At 54.0% G+C, this 20,870-nt stretch overlaps 2 protein-coding genes across 4 annotated transcripts in view; both read left to right on the top strand.

Annotated features, from left to right (window-relative positions):
• CFAP251 (cilia and flagella associated protein 251) overlaps nucleotides 1-19,551 on the top strand; it is a 90,737-nt gene extending 71,186 nt beyond the window's left edge. Inside the window, exons 23-25 of one of the 2 annotated variants that reach the window (XM_060311066.1) lie at nucleotides 2,546-2,696; nucleotides 11,791-11,993; nucleotides 19,470-19,551. In XM_060311066.1, the coding sequence (XP_060167049.1) occupies nucleotides 2,546-2,696; nucleotides 11,791-11,993; nucleotides 19,470-19,496 (381 nt within the window). In that variant the 3' untranslated portion in view covers nucleotides 19,497-19,551. Of the gene's footprint in view, nucleotides 1-2,545; nucleotides 2,697-3,373; nucleotides 6,102-11,790; nucleotides 11,994-19,469 lie in introns of those variants that run through there. The other variant, XM_030860219.2, reaches the window with a different exon arrangement.
• Nucleotides 12,283-20,870, top strand: part of BCL7A (BAF chromatin remodeling complex subunit BCL7A) — a 29,063-nt gene continuing 20,475 nt past the window's right edge. The window contains exons 1-2 of one of the 2 annotated variants that reach the window (XM_030860218.2): nucleotides 12,283-12,532; nucleotides 19,470-19,551. In XM_030860218.2, the coding sequence (XP_030716078.1) occupies nucleotides 12,441-12,532; nucleotides 19,470-19,551 (174 nt within the window). In that variant the 5' untranslated portion in view covers nucleotides 12,283-12,440. The remainder of the gene's footprint in view (nucleotides 12,533-19,469; nucleotides 19,552-20,870) is intronic. The other variant, XM_030860217.2, reaches the window with a different exon arrangement.

Below are 20,870 nucleotides of genomic sequence, written 5' to 3' on the forward strand. Positions count from 1 at the left end.
GGTTCTTTTTGAAAAACACGAAAAGGAAAACAAGCTTTGTGAATCAGCTTTGCAGCTGCTGAGGGCTTAGGAGAGACAGACTAGCAAGCCAGTTAAAAAGTTCCCGGGGACATGTTAGGGAGCAGAAAACTCTCAAGTGACTTGTTGTCTTCAGAAAATAACTCAGAATGGGATGCACTCTGGACACCCACCAGGGGCTTCTTTCATCAGGTCCGGCGCCCTCTTTTTGGTTCTTGTTGACGACATATATTGGAGTCATCGTCTGGAGCAGAACCGGCCCGTGAGCAGTTGGACCCGTGGCGGCGGGGCTGGTGAGCGGGAACCGCCGTCAGGCCCAGGCTGAGCCGCTCGCTCTGCGCTGAGTCGATAGGGGAAGGGTGAGGGTCACCCTATTTGCATCCGGGAAGGTGCAAATAGCAGGGGACCGCAGCATCCGTGTCGGCGGCGTTCCCACCCCGCTCCCAGCCCAGCCAGGCCGCGGGCGCCCCTTCTCACCCTTTCTGCTGCTGCTTTTCTTGGGGGAGCTCTCAGCTTGTCCGACCAGGGTGAAGAGCAGCTCATGTGCACCTTCCATCCCCGGCGAGGCGTCTTCACCTGCTGGCCACGCAAGTGGTGGCGAGGCCGGGCCCCAGCACCCGGGTCCAGGGCAGGAAGAGGAGGGCTGCCTTCCTGCCCAGAGAGCAGAGAGCTCAGACTCTCCCAGCCATGTGGGTAGCAGAGCAGCAACACCAGAAATGGAGGGAGCAGAGACCCAAGACGGACGATCTCGCTGGGCTTGTACATCGGACGCAGGGGTGAGATGCTGGACCCCAAAAAGCACCATGTGATGTTCTTTTGAAAAAATAATACCGTTTCAGATGGGGCCTCTGGCTACCGACCTCTGCATCCTGGCCTGTTGCTTCCAGAGTTCAGGAGCCTGTGGAAAAGCCATGATCGTCCAGGAACCACCCAAAGCTTCCCCCGCCCCCCACTCTCTCCTCCAGACCCCCAGGCCCCTCCTGGGCAGGATGAGTGTCTTGTTTGCACAGCACCAGCCCAAGGGCCGGGCCGGCCTGGGCTTGCATCCTGCCTCTGCCATTTAGTAGCACCCTGTGTGCCCTTGGGTGTGGCTAATCTCTTAAACCTCAGTTTCCCCCTGGAACAACTCCTGGGGTGGTGGTGAGGATTAAAAGAGATATTGCAAATAAAAGTGTTCCTGGCATAACGTAGTGCTCAAAGTAGGACAGCAGCTATTATCACTGCAGGCAGAAACTGTGCCTGAGACTGGGGAAGACGTTTGATGAGAATTAATCTCTCCCGACTCCAGGGTTTTAGCATCTGTTAACACTTGCTCAAATAGGGGTCTCTGCAAGCTTTGACAAAGGACCCTTGATAAATATTTGTGGAACGACTGAATGAAAGAACGTGAAGCTTCAGTGCTCTTTTAATAGCTGACTTAGCTTTTGAATCAAAGTGAATCCGGCCCCCACAGGCCATCTGCATCAGGGTCAGCAGACTCTCTGGAAAGGGCCAGAGGGTAAACAGTGGGGATCTGTGGGCCGAGTGGGCTGGTGGATGCCTCACCTCGGCCGCTGGAGCACAAACGCAGCCACACAGACTCTGGTCCAGGAAAGAACGAACGTGGCCCCCTTCCAATCAAACTTAATTTGGGGACACTGAAACTAATTTGGATTTCATGAGAATTTCCACATACCGTGAAATCTTCTTCAGAGATTTTTTTCAACCACTCAAAAATGTGAAAGCCATTCTTAGCTTGCGGACCACACGGACATGGCAGCCCGGATCTGTCCCGCAGGTTGGAGTTTGCTCCACCTTCTAGGCCAGGATGACTCTTTCCAACGGAGTTTTACAAATACGACGTATGTGTAAAACACCTGACTAGTACTCTTCAAAAAAGCCCAGGTCATGACAAACAAGAAAAGGCTGAGAAACTGTCCCAGGTCGGAGGAGACTAAGGCGACACGATGACTAAAAGTGAAGCAGGATCCTGGGTTTCTGGAACGGAAAAAGGACACTAGGAAGAACCCGGTGAAACCCAGAGGAAGTCTGTGGTTCAATTGACAGCATTGGGCCAAACTTAATTTCTTAGTTTCGATCAATGTATCTTGGTTGCCTAAAAGTGCACACGAGGGAAGCTGGGCAAAGGGTCTGTGTTAACTCTCCATACTACCTTTGCAAATCTAAAATATTTCAAAATCAAAACTATATTTAAAAATGAGGGAATTCCCTGGCAGTCCAGTGGTTAAGACTCCGTGCTTTCACTGCCGGGGCCCGGATTCGATCCCTGGTCGGGAAACTAGGATCCCACGTGCCTCGCAGCGCGGCCAAAAAAAAAAAAAAAAAAAAAAATCCTGTACCACCTTTCTGCCTCAGCCACCCCTGAGTTGTTTCCACGAGCTGCCCTGTGCCCCACAGCTCTCAAGCCAATGCTCTTGAAGCCAGTCCGGGCCCCTGCTCGTGGGTTGCCTCACGTGCCAGCTGTCCTCTGGGAACCCGCTGTGCTTCGCGACAGTGTAGACAAAAAGGGGCTTTTTTTTTTTTTCAGAAAGATCTGTGTCCTAAAGCCATGGCTGCCCTAGACCCTGGGGTTTTTGGCCTGACCACGTTCTTGAGAGATCTGGATGACAGAGGTTCCCCTGCAGGCAGTGGCTCAAAACTGACTATAATAAACAGACACAGGACACTGGGACTGAACAGTAAGTTGCCACCCTATTCATATGTCATATAACATCCTCTGCTAGCTTAGCTTAAAGGAATATCACACACACACACAGGCACAGGCACACAACCCGAGCTGATGCAACATTCTTCCAGGGCAGTGTGATGCTGAGTGTAGGGCCCAAGCTCGTGGGACAGTAACCCGTCGCGGGGTTCTTTACCGTGTTTCCTGAGCTGCTGATGCCCGAGGCAGGCCTCTCACCCCCGCCGATAACCATGGGTATTTATCAGTGCCCAGGTGAGAGGCATCAGGCCCCGAAAATCACTCCCCACTGTTAGCAACCCTGCCTTTTTCTCCATAGTTTGAAATCACCAGCTGTGAGTGGGGAAGTTCAATACCAAGGTCGCCCCCATGGAAGGGAACGAGCCATTGTGTTCGGCCCTGCACCCCCTCTTGTTCTCTCCTTATTTGTTGATGGGAAGTCACAAAACACTTCAATGTAAACATGGTATTTATTTTTTTAGATCTTAGTCGTTAAAGCAAGTGGGTTTTTTTCCTTTGGGCGGGGGCGAGTTTAGTTCTAACAACCACTACAAGCTCTTTGCCAGCACTTCAGACAACACACAGCGTGTGCTGTGAAGGGTAGTCCCCACAGCGTGTCTGTCCTGGCGGAGGGAGCAGTGGGCGGTATTGTGGACCCTGGTTCTGTTGCAGAGAGAGCATCAGGTGTAGGCGCTGTCTAAAGTGCTGGCCGCCACCCAGCTTCTCCTCCGTGTGCATCTGATTGCTTCGGAGATGGACTTCATCCATCCATTCATTCATGAATTCAGCAAAGAGTGAGTGTGCGCCAGCACTGCGGTAGGGCTGGGGGTACAGGGGTGGACAAGACGGGCATGGCCCTTGTCTTCGGGGATCTCTGATTAAACAAACACATAACTATGCCGTTGCAAGCTGCGGTCATAGAGGAAGAGCCAGGGGCCTATGAGGTAGAATATCATGAGGGAAATGTGCTTTAGTTGTGATCAGGGCCGGTCTCTCCGAAGATGAGGCTTGTAAGTTAAGAGACAGTCATGGAAAGAGTGGGGAGAACCTTCCAGACCGAGGGGACAGTGCCACCAAGGCCAGAGCATTCAGTGAACCAGAGGTTTGTGTGGTCAGACCCTAGAGAGGGACGTAGGCTCAAGGTGGGGTCCTCAGGAGTCTAGAACGACCTCTGGCATTCCTTCAGCACTGCCATCGCATGGTGCTTCCTCTCGAGTCCGAACAGGAATGTTTTCACATGGGCGATGGGCAGGAGGAATGGAGGGAGGCCAAGTCTTCAAGAAGATGATCTGGCCTTTCTCATTCCTTCACTTTCAAAGAGTCTTGATATAGGACTTCCCTGGTGGTGCAGTGGTTAAGAATCCACCTGCCAATGCAGGGGACACGGGTTCGAGCCCCGGTCCGGGAAGACCCCCACATGCCGCAGAGCAACTAAGCCCGTGCGCCACAACTCCTGAAGCTCGCACGCCTAGAGCCCATGCTCTGCAACAAGAGAAGCCACCGCAGTGAGAAGCCCCGCACCACAGCAAAGAGTAGCCCCTGCTCGCCTCAAGTAGAGAAAGCCCGTATGCAGCAACAAAGACCCAATGCAGCCAAAAATAGATACATAAATAAAATTAAAAAATTAATTACAAAACCTTGGAGAAGCTTTTAAAAACAAAACAAAACAAAGAGTCTTGATATGGGGTATGCTGCCGCTCAGAGGATCCCAGGAAAGACCATAAATAAGTCTTGTGAGGAACCAGCCCTGAAGCTGGTGTGTTCTCTCACTTGACACTGGACAAAGGTGGGAAAGCTCCCAGTGGGTTTCAGCCCCGTAAACCTTAAACCCTGAGTCGGCATCAATACAGCCTTCTTAGTTTTCCAGGGATTTCGACATTTTAAAAGATGTAACCACAATTTTCTCCGTGATCTTGTTGTCCCTTTGTGCACAACCATGTTTAACTACACAGTCCCCTGAGTTGCTGGTGGTATCCCAAAGGCAGCCAGGTGTACAGCGAAGCTTCACCAGAGCTAGCCGCTTACCCCTCCCTCAGTGTGCTGTCCGTCACCTCTGCCTTTCACAAGGATAGATGAGAGAATAGCAGTAACTTGTGCCAGATCCTCTAACAGTGACCTCAGTTGAACTCTGTGTGCCCTGGTGCTAAGGCCTAAGATAAAATGTGGCGGGAAGCATGTTTCTTTCCCTTTAGAAGGTTATATTGTAGCGAGGGAAACAGACCTGTCAATAATAATACAGTATTTTGTGATATGACATAGGGGCGTCCAGAGCAGATGGGGCAGGAAGGAGGAGGCGATCAGGGCGGGTGGAGGAGACATTACATAAATGAGGCGCCCTAAGCCCATCTGAGCAGTGCCGGGGAGCAGTGGCAGGAGAGCAGCCCAGAGAAGTCAGTGATCACATTATAGCTGGCCTTGTGTGCTGAATCAGGGAGGTTAGGCTTGATATGAAAGGGAAGGGGGAGAAGTGGATCAAACTTGGATCTCAGAGGCGTAGGGCTGGGTGATGGGCAAGAGGGATTGGCTGGGGAAAGGGCCCACGGCGAGGGGATTGTTATAGTAGTTTGGGGAGAAGTGAAAGATTGCAACAAGAGAAAAGACATTCAGGAAGGATAAATAAGTATACAGACTGAGGGGCAGCTTAAATAGGGTATCAGCCATGATCTTTGGTTTGGAGCAATAGAAATTGGCTCTGGTTAGCTTCAGGGGAAAAGGGACCTTATGTGAAGACTATCAGGTAACTCATAGGCTCAATGGAGCGACTGAAGAAGCAAGCTCTGAAAATGACCAGGAACCAACAGCAGCCAGGATGCCAATGGCGCTGCCACCACTGGGAGCTCAGCGCCTCCGATACTTAGGCTCTCCAAGGGCCACTTCTGCTGGAAGTCATTTCTCCGCTGCCCCTGCACACCCTCAGACATCAAAGTCAAAATCAAAACCACAATGAGATACCGCTTCACCGCCACAAGACTAATATGAAAAAGACAGATGATAACAAGTGTGGGTGAGGATGTGGAGAAACTGGAACCCTTGTACGTTGCTGGTGGGAATGTAAGATGGTGCAGCTGCTTTGGAAAACAGTCTGGCAGTTTTTCAACATGTTAAGTACAGAGTTACCATATGACCCAGCAATTCCCCTGCTGGGTATGTAGCCAAGAGAAATGAAAATATACATCTGCACAAAAACCTGTATACTTATCATCATAGCAACGTTATTCATAATAGCCAAAAAGTGGAAACAACCCAATGTCCATCAATGAATGAATGGATGAATAAAATGTGGTAAATCCATGTAATGGAATATCATTCAGCCATAAAAAGAATGAAGTATTAATACATGGGATGAACCTTGAAAATATGCTAAATAAAAGAAGCTAGGGGGCTTCCCTGGTGGCGCAGTGGTTGAGAGTCCGCCTGCCGATGCAGGGGACACAGGTTCGAGCCCCGGTCCGGGAAGATCCCACATGCTACGGAGCGGCTGGGCCCGTGAGCCATGGCCGCTGAGCCTGCGCGTCCGGAGCCTGTGCTCTGCAACGGGAGAGGCCACAGCAGTGAGAGGCCCGCGTACCGCAAAACACACACACACACACACACACACACACAAAAACACCTTAAAAGGGTGAATTTTGGGACTTACCTGGCTGTCCAGTGGTTGGGACTTCGCCTTCCAACGCAGGAAGTGCGGGTTCAGTCCCTGGTTGGGGAGCTGGGATCCCACATACCTTGGGGCCAAAAAAAAAAGGCCAAGACATAAAACAGAAGCAATATTCTGGCGGGTTCAGTGGAGACATTAGAAATGGTCCACATCAAAAAAAGAAAAAAACCAACCAAAAAAAGGGTGAATTTTATGGTATGTTAATTATATCTCAATAAAGCTATTATTTAAAAATAATCGACTGGCAACCCAATTAAACAAATGGGCAGAAGACCTGAATAGGCGTTTTCTAAAGAAGACGTACAGGTGGCCAACAGGCACATGAAAAGATGCTCAACATCACTAATCATCAGGGAAATGCAAATCAAAACCACAAAGAGACATCACCTCACATCTGTCAGAATGGCTGTCATCAAAAAGACCACAAATAACAAATGTTGGCGAAGATGCGGAGAAAAAGGAACCAGTCACTATATTATATTCCTCAAACATATTATATTGTATATCAACTATACCTCAATAAAAAAGAAAATCAACCTACTAGACCATCCACCTGGGTAAGGTTGGGACCCATGCCCAGGACCTAACCCCCTGGGAAAAAGAGGGACAAGCCACCTCTAGCTTCTGTAGTGGGGGGCAGCCTCCATCCACAAAGGCTCACCCAGAACTAGGAAGGGTATTCAGATGCTGGGCGGCCAAAATGACTGCACACGTGGGAGCGAGAGAAGACATTCGGGCAGCCTCCTGGATTTCTGACCTAAGAGCTCACCAAGCACATTGGTAGATGCATTCCAACTCTGCTCCAGGTCACTGGGTCATGACCGGACTTCTGTGTTTAATCATTCATTGTTGGAAGAGCCTGCGTTACACCGTCTCACCTCTGAACACATCTGTCTCTTGAAGCACTTTATATCTACTATCTCTTTGTTTCTATATGGCCTCAAGTGGCCCAACTTTTAGGCAAGCCAGTGGCTGCATGCATGGATATACAACTTGCTAGTCTATTAGTATTTGAGCTGGTGACCATTTTTAGAGCTGTAATTACAGGCAAGAAAAAGTAGGCAGAGAAGCAAATTGGAGTATTTGATTTATCAAAGAAAATTTTTTTAATGGCTCCCCAGTCTATCTGAAATTCATCATCAGGCCCACATTGTGGGGGAGACGTTCCCTACGATAATTCGGGATCCCGTTGGGCTCCACCAGTGGCGTGCTGGTATATATTTACCCGTCCTCTCTGGGTGGGGGAGGGACAGGAGGGTCCTGAGAGCACTCCCACAGGGCTGATTTACAACTCTCCACATCCTGATGACTGTGGAGTGGGGAGCACCGGTCCAGAGACACAGTCAGGAGAGCGGGGCTCTGGCCAGAACTCTGCTAACTGGCTGTGTGACCGGACGGTAGCGTCCCTTTTTTTTTTTTTAATATTTTATTTATTTATTTATTTATTTATGTATGTATGTAGGCTGCACTGGGTCTTAGTTGCAGCACGTGGTTCTTCGTTGCGGCATGTGGCATCTTTGTTGCGGCATGCAGACTTCTTAGTTGTGGCACACATGCGGGATCTAGTTCCCTGAACAAGGATCGAACCTGGGCCCCCTGCATTGGGAGCACAGAGTCTTACCCACTGGGCCACCAGGGAAGTCCCAGGAGCATCCTTTTCTGTGAAAGGAGGGAGGCTTCAGCCTCCGCAGCTCATCCCTTCTGTTCCTGTCTCCGAGTAAGGGACTGTATTTCATTCTGTGGTTGGAGTGTTCTCTTCATAGTTTTCCCTCTTGGCTGGGCCTTGCTAACGACCTGCTCCCCAAACACCAAAGCACCTCTGTTTATGAAAACAGCGCTCGGTCACAAGTTGCTAGGCAAGGACCAAGGTGCTCAGAAGCGCCAGGGCCGGGCCTGCATTTTCCTCACAATCACCCATCTCCATCTCTGTTCCAGAGTTATCCTTCCCCTCCCCACACCTCCCACCCCATGGTGAATGAGCCTTCATCCCGGAGGAGGAGTGACGTAAGGGTTGAATTTACCAGCCTAGGAAGAGTAGTGTGACTTCAAACCCCAGTGTGGGGCATACTGATGCAAAGATCGTCCAGGTCTGTTATTTAACAAATGCTTTCTGGTATCTAGAAGTTACTGTGTGCCAAGTGCTGTTCTAAATTCTTGACAAATACTGTTTTGTTTTTTATTATTGTTGTTGTCGGTGGTGGGTTTTTTTTCGGTACGCGGGCCCCTCACTGTCGTGGCTTCTCCCGCTGCGGAGCACAGGCTCCGGACACGCAGGCTCAGCGGCCACGGCTCACGGGCCCAGCCCCTCCGCGGCAGGTGGGATCTTTCCGGACCGGGGCACGAACCCGTGTCCCCTGCATCGGCAGGAGGACTCTCAACCACTGCGCCACCAGGGAAGCCCTGTTGTTGTTGTTTTTAATTGAAGTATAGTTGATTGACAATGTCGCGTTAGTTTCAGATGTACAGCAAAGTGATTCAGTTATACATATATATGTATTCTTTTTCAGATTCTTTTCCCTTATAGGTTATTACAAAATATTGAGGTATAGTTCCCTGTGCTATACAGTAGGTACTTGTTGGTTATCTATTTTATATATAGTAGTGTGTATATGTTAATCCCAAACTCCTAATGTATCCCTCCCCCCACTTTCCCTGACAAATACTGTTTTTAATTCACATAACTCTGTGAGGCAGGTCTTATTTTCATCCCCATTTTACAGATGAGGCACAGTTAGGTCAAGACACAAGCCATGACTAAGTAACTCACCTCTGGAACCCCACGATCACTCCTTTAACGTGTCTAAGATTATCACAAACATTCAGAGAGAGCTTGACTTCCAGTCTCTGGTAACTAGTTATTCAGACCAACGCTCAAGCTGAAAGCAACTAAAAATGCTAGAACATATGCTAGAAAACATATTTTAAAAAATCCTAAAAGCCACCACATGCTGACAAGATAGCAAGGAATAGGTGAAACTGAAGGAAAAAGAGAACCCTGACAGCTAATCCAGCAAGGAAGCCACTCGAACCCTGTAGATATTTGCCAAGTCTGGCATATTTGAACTTCAGTGTGAATGGTTTTCTTGAGGCAAGAGGTCGGAAATCAAAGTCCAGGGTCCACACTGGGTGGGAGATGAGACCTTGCCCAGTGGTGTGCTGGTAAATGCTTATCACCAGCCCTTGGTGGGGTTGGGAAAGGGTCCTGATGTATTATAGCATTTGCCAATTTCCATAGCGTAAATGTTCCGCCATGGCTGATTTAGAACTATTGATAGGAGGTCACTGAACAGAGTTGGGAAGCGCAGGCTTGGCAGTCAGCTGCAGCACATCACTGACCCCACCCTGGGTACAATAAGCAAATCAGTCTCACTCACTTAGGCAACCTATATTGGCATCACCTGGGGGTCCAGGGACCCACGAGCCCTGAACTTGGATGTTGGTCATCCTGCACTAGCAGTGCCCTCAGGAGTCCGGCAGAGCAAATGTAAAGCAACTCGAGAGGAAGGTAACTTCACTCTAGGCCTCAGATTATCCCTATAAATAAATTTTAAAATACAATGTCCAGCAAGGTCAAGGAGAACCAGACAGATCACAAAGAAATAGGACACCATGAGTAAGAACCAGCAGAAACAGACTCTCAGATACTTCAAATATCAGAATGATCAGACACAGACTATAAAACAAGTGTGCTTTGTTGAAAGAAAGAAGTGTAAAACTATCCACAGGGGACAGGAAACTATAAAAAGTGCCGTACTACATTTATAAAGAACATTTGTAGAGAGCCTTATAGTTTAATCGGAGATCAAACACACAAACACCTTCGGGGCCATGTGGTAACACAAATGAGTACAGTGACTGGGTGACACGTTGGTGACCTAGTGAGCTCTATCTGAGGGGCACAGGGCTTCTCGGCTCCAGCTGACTGTTGCCGTGTGGCGCGTGGGGCCCAGTTCGCAGGTCTTCTGCTATCTCTAGAGAAGCTGGATATTTGGATTTCTTTGTATGGTGGCAAAATACACATAATGTAAAACTGGCCACTGCAACAATTTTAAAGTGTGCGATTCGGCGACAGAAAGCACATTCACAATGTTGTGCAACCATCACCACTACCTACTTTCAGAACTTTATCACCCCAAAAGGAAAACCTGTACCCATTTGAAGTCACTCCTCATTCCCCCCCACACACAGGGAGCGGCTATTAAGATGTCATCGATATCATCGTACGTCTGTCTGGCTTTCTGTCTCTAGGGATTTGCCTAGTCTAGATAACTCATATAAGTGGAATCATACAATATGTGTCTTTTTGTGACTGGCTTCTTTTACTTAGGATGTTTTCAAAGTTCATCCATGCCGTGGCGTGTATCAGTACTTTATTCCTTTTTGATGGCTGAATAATATTCTATTGTATAGATATGCCCATTTGTCCATTCATCATTCAGTACTTGGAGTTTTAAATATATGTTCCCATTTTTAATTCAAATATATGCTTTAAAAAGTTCTGTGTAACCTTAAGCATGTATCTGCTGGCCAGGTAAGTCAGAGGGCCAATGGTATGAGACTGCTGTCTTATGACCCACTGTTACATGTTTTCCCATATAATCCTCACATCAGGAACTTGGGGTTTGGGATGGTAAAAGGACATGCATAGGAAAAGGCCTGCAGTGCAGCTTCCACTCCGTATCGCCAGAAGCTTTTCTCCCCCAAACCAAAACCTCAGGGGAAAGGGCTTGGTTTTAGAATGAGCGGAAGACAAACATCTAGCTCATGGCTGTGTCCTTGAACTTCCCTGGGACTCAGTTTCCCTCCATGTAAAATGACTGATGTTGGGTTAGTTGATCTCCAAGGCACTGGGCTTGCTAACGGGGTCATTCTTTTTCCCCAGCATCCACCTGGGCACGAATTGGCTCTGGTCAAGATAATTTAGCTGCAGCTGAACATAAGGTTGAGGCCCCTGGCTTATCCTGGTAATTGCAGATTCGAGCGGAGCTGTCGTAAGGCACCACGGGGAAGAAACCAGCCCAGAAGTCCTCCTTGTCGCTGGCCAGTCCATTTTACCTGCCAGGGTCATTTGTGAGGTGGCAGCACCTGGGCTGAGCCTGGGACTTACATCAGGAGTGACTTAAACTCAACTCGTGGTTCTCGAACAGAAACCCCAGCGTGGGCTCCCTGACCTTATTTATGGCGAGGGCAACTTATCACTAGGAGGAAAGATCTAAGAGCCCCTGTTGAAATGCTGATAAATAATCATCGAGCTTTTACTGCGCCGAAAGCTCTTTCATAAGCAAGGTCGGATGTCTCTAGTGGTCACCCCAGGCACCTTTCCTCCCACCCTCGTTTTCCAAAAGGACGAAGGATAGGGAAGCGACGTCCTAGCTCGCGTATTTAAACCGGGCAGAGGGTCAGCAGAGGTCCGCGTTTCTCAACTCTTTCCAAGAGCGCCTCGCGTCCCGAATCGGCGCCTTCAACTCGGAGAAGTCGGGAGCCCCACAGGAAACTTCCATTACTGCAGACGCTGCCACACACCCGGGGCAGCGGATGGGCTGCCGCGCTGGCTCCCCAGGAATGCGCTCCCTCCACGGCCGGCCGCCCCGCCGGCCCGCCCTCTCCCGGGGAGCCCCCGGCACCTGCGGCCTCCGAGTAAGTGTCCGCGCGCACGTCCGCCGGCCAGCCTCCCCTCCGCGTGCCCGGAGCCGGGGGTCGCCGGGTACCCCTCGCCGCCTCCCCGGGGAGCGGGGGGTCGCGGGCGCCTCCCCCGGGTGGGCGGAGAGGCTCGCGGCGCTGCCCCGCGGCGGTAGCGGCGCCCGGAGGCCGCACTACCGGCGGCCGCGGCGGCGCTGCTCCCCCTGCTCGGTGCAGCTGCCGCCCGGCGCTTGCGCACTGGGCCCTGGGCGCGCGGCGGCACTAGGCTTTGTGTGTGTGTGTGTGTATGTGTGCGAGTGTGTGTGTGTCTGTGTGTGTGTGTGTGTGTCTGTGTGTGTGTCTCTGTGTGAGTGAGCGGGCGGGCGGGCGCGAGTGTGGCCGCCGCGGAGCGCGAGCAGGACCCGGCGGGCGCGCTCCCCCAGCCTCTCTCTCCCCGCCAGAACCATGTCGGGCAGGTCGGTTCGAGCCGAGACCAGGAGCCGGGCCAAAGATGATATCAAGAGGGTCATGGCGGCTATCGAGAAAGTGCGCAAATGGTAAGCGGAGGCGCCGGCTTGTTCTCTCGTTCGGTTGCAGGCTCGCGCCGCGGCCGCCCCGAACCCCGAGACCAGATACAAAAAGCCGGCGGGGCGCAGCGCCCCGGGCCGCCCGCGGGCCCAGGAGTTGGAGAGGGCGGGCGGCGCGCGAGCCGGGTCACCTGCGCGCGGCGGGGGCCGCGGCCGCTGCCCAGGTGCGCTCGCGCCTGTCGCCCACCTGGCGCGGCGGCGGCAGCCTGGAGGCGGCGGGCGCCCCGGGCCGGGCGGTGGAGCGGCGGGCAGTCCCCGGCGCGGCGCTCGGCTCCCGGGAGGGGGGCTCGGGGCCGGCCCCAGAAGCCATTTCGTTTTGTGCAAGTCACATGAAAGCGGCTTCCCGCGCGCCGGGGCCGCGATGCAGGCGGCAGAGGGGAGAGCGCGAGCTCCATTGTGCAGGCACCGAGCGGGCCGCCGCCGCCGTCTCCGTCTCCTACCCGCGCGCCCCGGGCGGCGCAGCGCCGGCCCCCGCGCCCTTGCCCGCGCCGGGCCTCCCTCTCTCCCTCCCTCCCTCCCTCCTCCCCGGCCGGCTGGCTGGCTGGCTCGCTCGCTCCCCGCCTCCCAGGCCCGGCGCCCTCGAGTCTGCGGAGTTTGCAGAGCGCGAGCCGTTTAAATTTAGCGCTTTGGGCTGCCTGGAGCGAGGGCTCTTGGCGAGGAAGAAAGATGGGGGCGAGCGCGAGGAGGAAACGCCGGCGGCGGCCGCGGGGCCCGGGGCTCCGGGCTCCCCCCTCCCGCCCCGCTGTGCCCGGACCCGGGCGCGGGGGTCTGGGCAAGCGAATGTTGGGGGCCAGACCCCGGTCCTGGGCCGCGTCTGCCTGTCCGAACCCGGCAGCTTGCGTTTGTTTTGCGGAGACAGCCGTTGTTTTTGTTCTCTGCGCCGGGGGCGAGGGGGCGAGGGGGACTCGGTGTCGGCCGTGCGGTTTCTCCAGCTCACGTGAGATTCCGTCCGGCGTGGCCTGGTTGTAATTAATACGACTGAACGTTTCCCCGGCCTCGTCCGGGTCTGTCTCGGAATCAGCCCGAGGGCCAGGCCCGAGGCGCGAGCCGATCGCCAGGTTGGGGCGGACTTGTTGAAAACTCCCAGCTCCCGGATTTCAACTTTATTATTTTTTTCCCACGGCCTCACCAGGGTCAGGGAGGGAGAGGAGCCGCAGCGCCGTTCGAGTGTCAGCGCCCGCGGGCTCATCCTGACCCTTTATTTAAAGCCTGCAAACCCCCGCAGGCCCCGTGGCAGGCTCTGTTTATGTTTAGGGGTGTCATTTCTTGAGTAACGCCTCGCCTCGGTCCCTCAAAACCACTGGGGGCTAGCCTCCAGTCTAGCCGTGTCACAAGTTAGCTGTCCTTTCTGAGTCAAACCCAACAAAAAAGGCAAGAGGAAAATCAATAAAGTCCACGTGCTCCCGGGCCTCCTATGGAAAGGGCTGTCTGCAGATGGCCGGATGCCCGGCCGAGGGCTGGGTTTGGCTCTAGTGGGACAAAGAATTTTCAGAACCGTGAGAAGGGAAGGCCTTCCAAAGTTGAGATCCAAGTCTTCCCTGCCGTGGGAGCTCCCCTGGTGCGCAGGGCGCCCCGTGCCCGGACTGGAGCCATTTAAAAATGGCAGAAACAGCTGCAGGCCAAAACGCACACGGGAAAACAAGCCCACCACCCCCTCTCCTGCGGGATTCCCAGAGGGAAGGCTGGAGTGGTCCCCTGCCTGAACGCCTGTGCAAAGAAAGAGCTGTTGTCTGGGCCTGAGTCCCTTCTGTCAGCAGCCTGGAGGTGAGAAAGGGGTGGGGGCCAGCTGCCTTTCCGTGCTGCGGGAGGCTTGGCGGGGCCTTGTGCTCCAGGTTCCCGGCCTGACGGAGGCTCCTGCACCCTGACAGCTGCTCTGCTGGGAGGGCAGATGGAGCTGTGTGGGGTTTTCCACCCTGCCGGCCCCAGAGCAGCCGGCCTGGTGGCCCTCAGTGTTGCTTAGCCCGCTGCCGGCGAGGCCTGTGTTTGGGGGGACGAGAGGAGAACGTGTCTCCCTTCCTTTTTTGTGTCTTGGGAAACTACGAGTCAAGTCTCCTAGAAGACCTCAGGCTTTGGGATCTCATGGCTGGGCTTCCAGTGTGACCTTGGGCTAAGCACATAACTTCTCTAACCACGACAAGAGGTTCCTGTGCTACCTTCTCCCCTTCTGGAATAGCATCATGTCTCGAAAAGCACTTATCCTGCACACAGGAGCAGTCATTAAATGCGGTCCTTACTGTGGGGTAGAAACTTGCATTTTGCTGATTTTTTTTTCTTTCTTTTTCTTTTTCTCCTGCCCATTCTAAGTAAAAAAAAGCCTTCGCCTTGTTTCCTGGGTTTCCCCAGCCCGGAGAAGCCAAATCTCACCCTCGCTGTGCCTTCAGAATGCGTCTTCCAGTCAGCCCTTGTGGTCTGGGGTTGTTTATTAACTGTGTGGCCACCAACTGTGCATTTCACCACTGGCTGGGACAGTGGGTTGCCAGATTTAGCAAATAAAATTATGGGACACCCAGTTAAATTTGAATTTCAGATAAACAAAGAAATAATATTTTTAAATACTTCCTTTTTTTTTTTAGTGTAAGTATGTCCCATGCACTAATTGAGACATACTTACACTAAAAAAATTATTCGTCATTTATCTGAAATTCCAATTTAACTCTGCATTCTGTTTTGTTTTGTTTTGTTTATTTAAATCCAGAATGGAGGTGCCTGGCATACCACTTAGCCTGTAAGCCTAGGGTGGTATTTCTCCTCAGTCCCAGGGACCCCTAAAAATGCCCCCTTCTGCCAGCCCTACCCTTCCCCTGCCCTGGAAAAAGCCAGCAGCCAACCGTGGCCACCCTGTCGGTAGCTGCCGGCCGTTTCTCCTCTCCTTTCTGTGTCCCAGCAAGGCAGGTTGGTGGAGTGAGAGGCAGCTAGAACAAGAAGGAAGAACGAAATGGTGGGCTCCTTTTGGGGAAGCTGGGGCAGGGTTAGGAGGCCCCGTGTGGGCGGAGAAAAGCAGGGCAGGGGGAGTCCCTGGGCGGGAGGCAAAGCCTTGAGCCTCGAAGTAGGCTTAGGCCTGGGACCCCTGGATCCGTGGTCTGAAGGGTCCCTCGGTGGCTTGTGAAGACAGAGAGGCCTGTTCCCCGAGACTTCCCGCCTGTCTCTGGGGGCGGGGGGAGGTTTGACTGTGCCTAAACCCTCACCTTGGTACTTCCAGGGGCACCCTTCTACCAGGCACAGGGCAGGTCAAGCGGGCCTGGGCCTAGTTAGGATGAGGCCAGCTGTAGCCAGGCCTCCTGCAGCATCAAGGACTAGCCCTGAGAAGTGGATCGGAAGTGAGGGGTTCGGAGCCCTCTTTGAGGGAGTCAGGTCACCCTGGCTGGCTAGCCCTTCCTTGGACCTGACCTTGGGGGAACATTAGAAATTGCCCTCGGTCTAGAGAATCTGGGGAGAAGGGTGCGCACAGTTTACACAGGAGCCTGTGCTGGGGAGGAGCGTTTGGGGCTCTATTCCTACAGCTGGGACCTCATTTGCTTCTTTTGTCCAGGAGCCCAAGCCTGGTGGGGAAGAGAGAGGCACTTAAGCCTGGCCTGGTTACCAGGGGCCAGCAAGGCAGGAGGGCTCAGGCCGTGCCCAGGGCAGCTTCGTGGCAAGGTTGGGCTGCGGCCTGGTGGTTGTGGTGAATCCGAGCCCAGTGCCTGCAGGTGGCGAGACCTGGGGGATCCGAGGGAGCCCCAGGGCCCCATCTGGAGAGAGTCAGTGCTCCTCGGGGCATGTGGGCCCCTCGTGGCCAGGACGTGTTTTTGAGAGTGGCCAGGAATCTGCATTTTAATGTGGGGTCTGGCTTCTTTTTTTTTTTTTTAAGTCTGGTAATTGATTCAAATTTTTAAAAGTACCGTGGGGGCCAGACAAAACACGCCCGTTGGCTACTTGTTTGCCACTGCGGATGTAATTAAGTACAGCTTAATACCTTCCTTTGGGCTTGGGGGGCTGTGTGTTCTAGGGTGATGGATTTGGAGGTGGTAGTGGGAACTCTCAGCTGCTCTCTGGAGTCCCTGTGTCATTTCCCGAGGCGCTGCCAGGCCGCTGGCTTGATGACACACCCGGCGCTCCCTGGATGTGTCTCCGAAGTACCGGCTACTCACTCAGTGACTCGCCCCTGAGCTCTGGGGCCTGTGTCTCCCTGGGTGGCTGCTGGCCGGATACCAGGCTGAGGTCGGGTTCTCAATGTTCTTCCCTCTGTCCCATGGCCCCTCAATGCCCACACCTAGAAATGCAACTGGAGAACGGTTTCTAATCCCTGGGGTGAGTTGGGAACTCGGACCGAGGGAGGCACCAGAACCTAGCTGTGTTCAGGTCCGAACCTGCAGGGCCTGTAACCTCTCTGGGAAGCTACCTGCCACTTGATACATTCCTCTTGGCTCAGGTGTGGGCTGCGAAGCCCAGATCTGGCATACTTTCTGCCCTGAGAGGTGTCCTGTGTATTGCAAGTCAATTACTTTTTTTTTTTTTTTTTAACACAATCAAGCCTTGGATTTGCTGACCTACTGGGGCCCGGGCCAAAGAAGCCAGTTGAGGGGCTTGTGAGTAATGAGTGCCTTTGGCCATTTGCATGGGATTTGGGCGATTTGTCCAGCTTCTGTCACCGATGTGCTCTGTGGAGTCATTTCTTAGTAGTTTTTCATGGGAGACAGAATAGCAGGGGTCAGAGCCCGTGTCCAGTCCTGGTTCTGCCGTTGACTAGCTGTGTGACCGTGAGCTACTGGTATAACTTCTCTGGGCCTCCCATTTCCCCATCTATAAAGTGGGGTGACAGTAGTCTCCCTCTCACAGGTCTGTTGGCAATTGTCGGGAGAGAGGGCATGTAAGTAAAGTGCTTGGCACGGAAGCCCTCAGCGCACAATGGCCATTAGGATTGTTGCTTTGTCACCAAGGTTGTTTCTTGGAATGTCTCTGTCCCTTCCAGGTACCTGCTGATTATTCAGCATGAAGGTGGGGAAAGACTTGGGGTCGTGAATCGTCCATCCTGCCTCTGAGAGGCTGGGGACAGGTGGGTGGTGACTTAGGTGCCTGACTTTGTTTAATTCTCTCAGGGCTAAACGGGGCAGGGATGGGGCAGGGGAGGTTACTCCAAAAAGCAGTGCGGCATGGAGCTTTGAACACCGGCTCTGGGGAGAATGACTCCACCTCCCCCTGCCTCAGTTTCTTTATCCGTCAGACAGGAAAGGTGACAGTTACTGCCACGAGAGGTTATGGGATGATTAGAGTGTGTACAGTGCTTAGCACACAGAAGGCACTAGAAATGGTCATAGTAGAATAAGGAAAAGCCAGGCCCTCGCTTCCGCCAGCCGGGGGCTTTGGGACCCGCGCAGGCACAGTTTGGGGTATGGAAGTGTCCGTGGTTTGGCTCAGCTGGTTTTGAGTGTGCTTGGGCACCCGGAACCCCCAGTGCCAGGTGGCGGTAACGTGTCCCACCAGCTTGGGAGGGCTACTTGCCCATGGAGGAGAGGACCCAAGGCCAAGGTCTTGGTGGGGAGGCTGGACGAGGCGCCCACAGCCACACGTAATTCTCGGCTCCGGTGGACCCCGTGTCGCTAACATTGCTGAGGGCTCCCGGCCGCTATGCCATCTACAGCAGGTGTACGTCTGACTGTCCCATCAGTCGTGGACTCCAGAGCCCAGCTCCCTGGTTGAAACCCCAGCTTTCCTTCTGAGGGGGGCTCTCCCTTAGCCGTGGTGTCCTCAGGCACGCGGCCTCTGGCTGTCACTCCTAGTGTTAGGGGCAGGAGGTGACAGGACCTGACTCGTAGGCTGCCAGAGGTTGAGGACCGAAGTTGGGAGGCTGGGGTGATATAGCTAGAGAAGGATGATGCTCGAAGCAGAGAGGTAGGAGGAGAGAGTGGTAATTACCATCATCACCCTTAGTGGAAAGCAGTCACCCCGTTTCCTTCTCATGGCTTGTGATTTGCTTCTCACCATCAACCTGCCTTTGGCAGCTGGGGGCCCCTGGGCACTGTGCCCCAGGAGTTTAGGATGCGGCTGGGGGTGGATCGGGGGCAGCTGTGCAGACGTTAGGAGCTGAGACCCTGGAACTGAAGCCTGTCTCCGAACCGACGTATAGGGTCTCGGGGCAGGCAACCTCCCGGCCGTGGCTGCCCGCAGACGGGGCTGTGCTTCCCTGTCGCAGCCCCTCGGTTTCAGCATCTGGGGACTGCCCTTGGGGCCGAGGCCACTGGGCATCCAGGTTCCCCCCTGCTCTCCATTCCCCGGGGCTGATCTAACTGGCATTTGCCCGGAAGAGCCTGGGGTGGTTACTCATGCTGTCAGCTCCTGCTTCCCTTCCCACGACCTCGGAGGCAGGGTGCAGGGTGAGGGGGGCAGGGTGAGCCCCTGGGTGCCCTTGGGGAAGACCCTCCCACCCTCACGGAGGAAGTGCCCTGTTGGTCTGAAGCCCTCTCTGCTGCCCAGAGGGTCTCGGGTGGCCCAGTTCGCCGGCTCTGGGGGGTGAAGGCTGGAGGAACCGGGGCTGATTCCCTCCATCCAGAGGAATCATCCCAGTGGCAGCCCCGCCCTCCCCTCCGGTCTCACGAGGCACTCTTCCAGGCACAGGAAGCAGTCGACATGCGACATGCTTTGTCTCACTCGCGGCAGCCTGGAGAGATTGACGACCCCATGTGGTCTAGCAGATGGGGAAACTGAGGCTCAGGCTGGCGAAGTGACTTGCCCAGGGGCCCCCAGCCAGTGAGCGGCAGAGCTAGGATTCAAGCCCTCGTCTGTGTGATCCGGAGATGTTCTCTCAGCCCTGCCTGGAGCTGTCACCGCGTCACAGCTGCTCCAAGGGAGTGCGGCCTGTGCCCCCTGCCGGCGTGAGCAAGGGCCTGCCCCCGAAGCCCCCTGGTAATGGGTTCTTCCTCATCCTCTGCAGGGAGAAGAAGTGGGTGACTGTGGGTGACACATCCCTGCGAATCTACAAGTGGGTCCCTGTGACGGAGCCAAAGGTTGACGATGTGAGTATGTGGGGCCGGTCCCCTGGGGTGGGGCTGTCCATCCACACTCCCTCCCATCACAGGGAGAGGGGGCTGTCCACTGCCACCCACCATGCGGGGACCCTGGGGCCAAGGCCACTTGGGCAGCAGAAGGACCCAGCTTAGGGCTGGAGAGGCTGCTGAACCTGTGTCTACCCCTCCCCCCATCATCCAGCCCCAGAGTTTGGCCCTCAGAGAGGTGGGGAATGTCCCCTGTAAGTCACCTCTTCAGGGCTGACAGCCCCATGGTTTGCCAGTGGGCACACTGCTTAGTGCAGAGTTATCCTCTCCCTGAGGCCCTGGGCACCATGGCTTTGCGGTGGGCTTGGCGGTACCTGCAGACAGGTACCTCCCCCATCGTTGTGGTGTCATTCCTGGCACCTGACCATCTGCCAGGCACTACTTTGTGAAGTGAGCTCTTTATCCACTCTGGACAAGGGAAGACACAGGCTCAGAGAGGCAAAGCCGTTTCCCCAGAGTCACACAGCAAATGTCAGGTCTTTTGACTCCAAAGCATATACTCTCCACTCTTGGAGAGCCTTCTGGTGGTTGGAGCTGCTGGTGAAGGGTGACCCCAGCGTGAAAGTCTGGTGCGGAGAAGCAGGGGCCATTGACAGGGGAGGGTTCCAGGAGGGGCGGCGACTATGACCGCTAGAGGAAGGCCTTGTGGCTGCGCTTGATCTCAGGGAGGCATTGATGACAGACCTGCCCCGCATCACGGATAGTTTTTCAGCTTGGTGGGTCCCAGGCCAGTTACCCTCAAAGACCCACAGGTCAGCTGCTCTCATTTCCAGTCAAAATCCAGAATGGTCCCACTGACAGGCCTTTGCATGGGCTGTTCGTCCTGCCTGAGTGCCTTCCCTACTATGCAAGGATGGCTCAGCTCACACTGACCACATGCCTCCAGTCGTGACAGTGGGCATGATTGGTAGGTTTCTAGGGGCCATAAAGCGGGGCAGAGACTTCCCTGGCGGTCCAGTGGTTAAGATTCCACAGTACCACTGCAGAGGGCACGGGTTCAATCCCTGGTCGGGGAACTAAGATCCTGCCTGCCGTGTGGCGTGGCCAAGAATAAAAAAAGAACCGCGGGATAAAGCCTCCCTCCACAGTCTCCAGTGACCTGCCCCACGAGTCGTGGGTCTCCTGGCAGGGCTGAGGCTCCATTCTTGACCCTTTGATCACATGCAGCCCCTGGGTGGGTCGGTGCTGGGCGGAGAACGTGGGGGCTCGTCATCCCCTCTGGTCCTCGCCTGGGCTGGTTCGTGGAGCCACCAGGGCTGCTTTCCCCAGAGGCACCGACA

Source organism: Globicephala melas, chromosome 13 (assembly GCF_963455315.2).
Source record: "Globicephala melas chromosome 13, mGloMel1.2, whole genome shotgun sequence".
In the NCBI taxonomy this organism is placed as follows: domain Eukaryota; kingdom Metazoa; phylum Chordata; class Mammalia; order Artiodactyla; family Delphinidae; genus Globicephala; species Globicephala melas.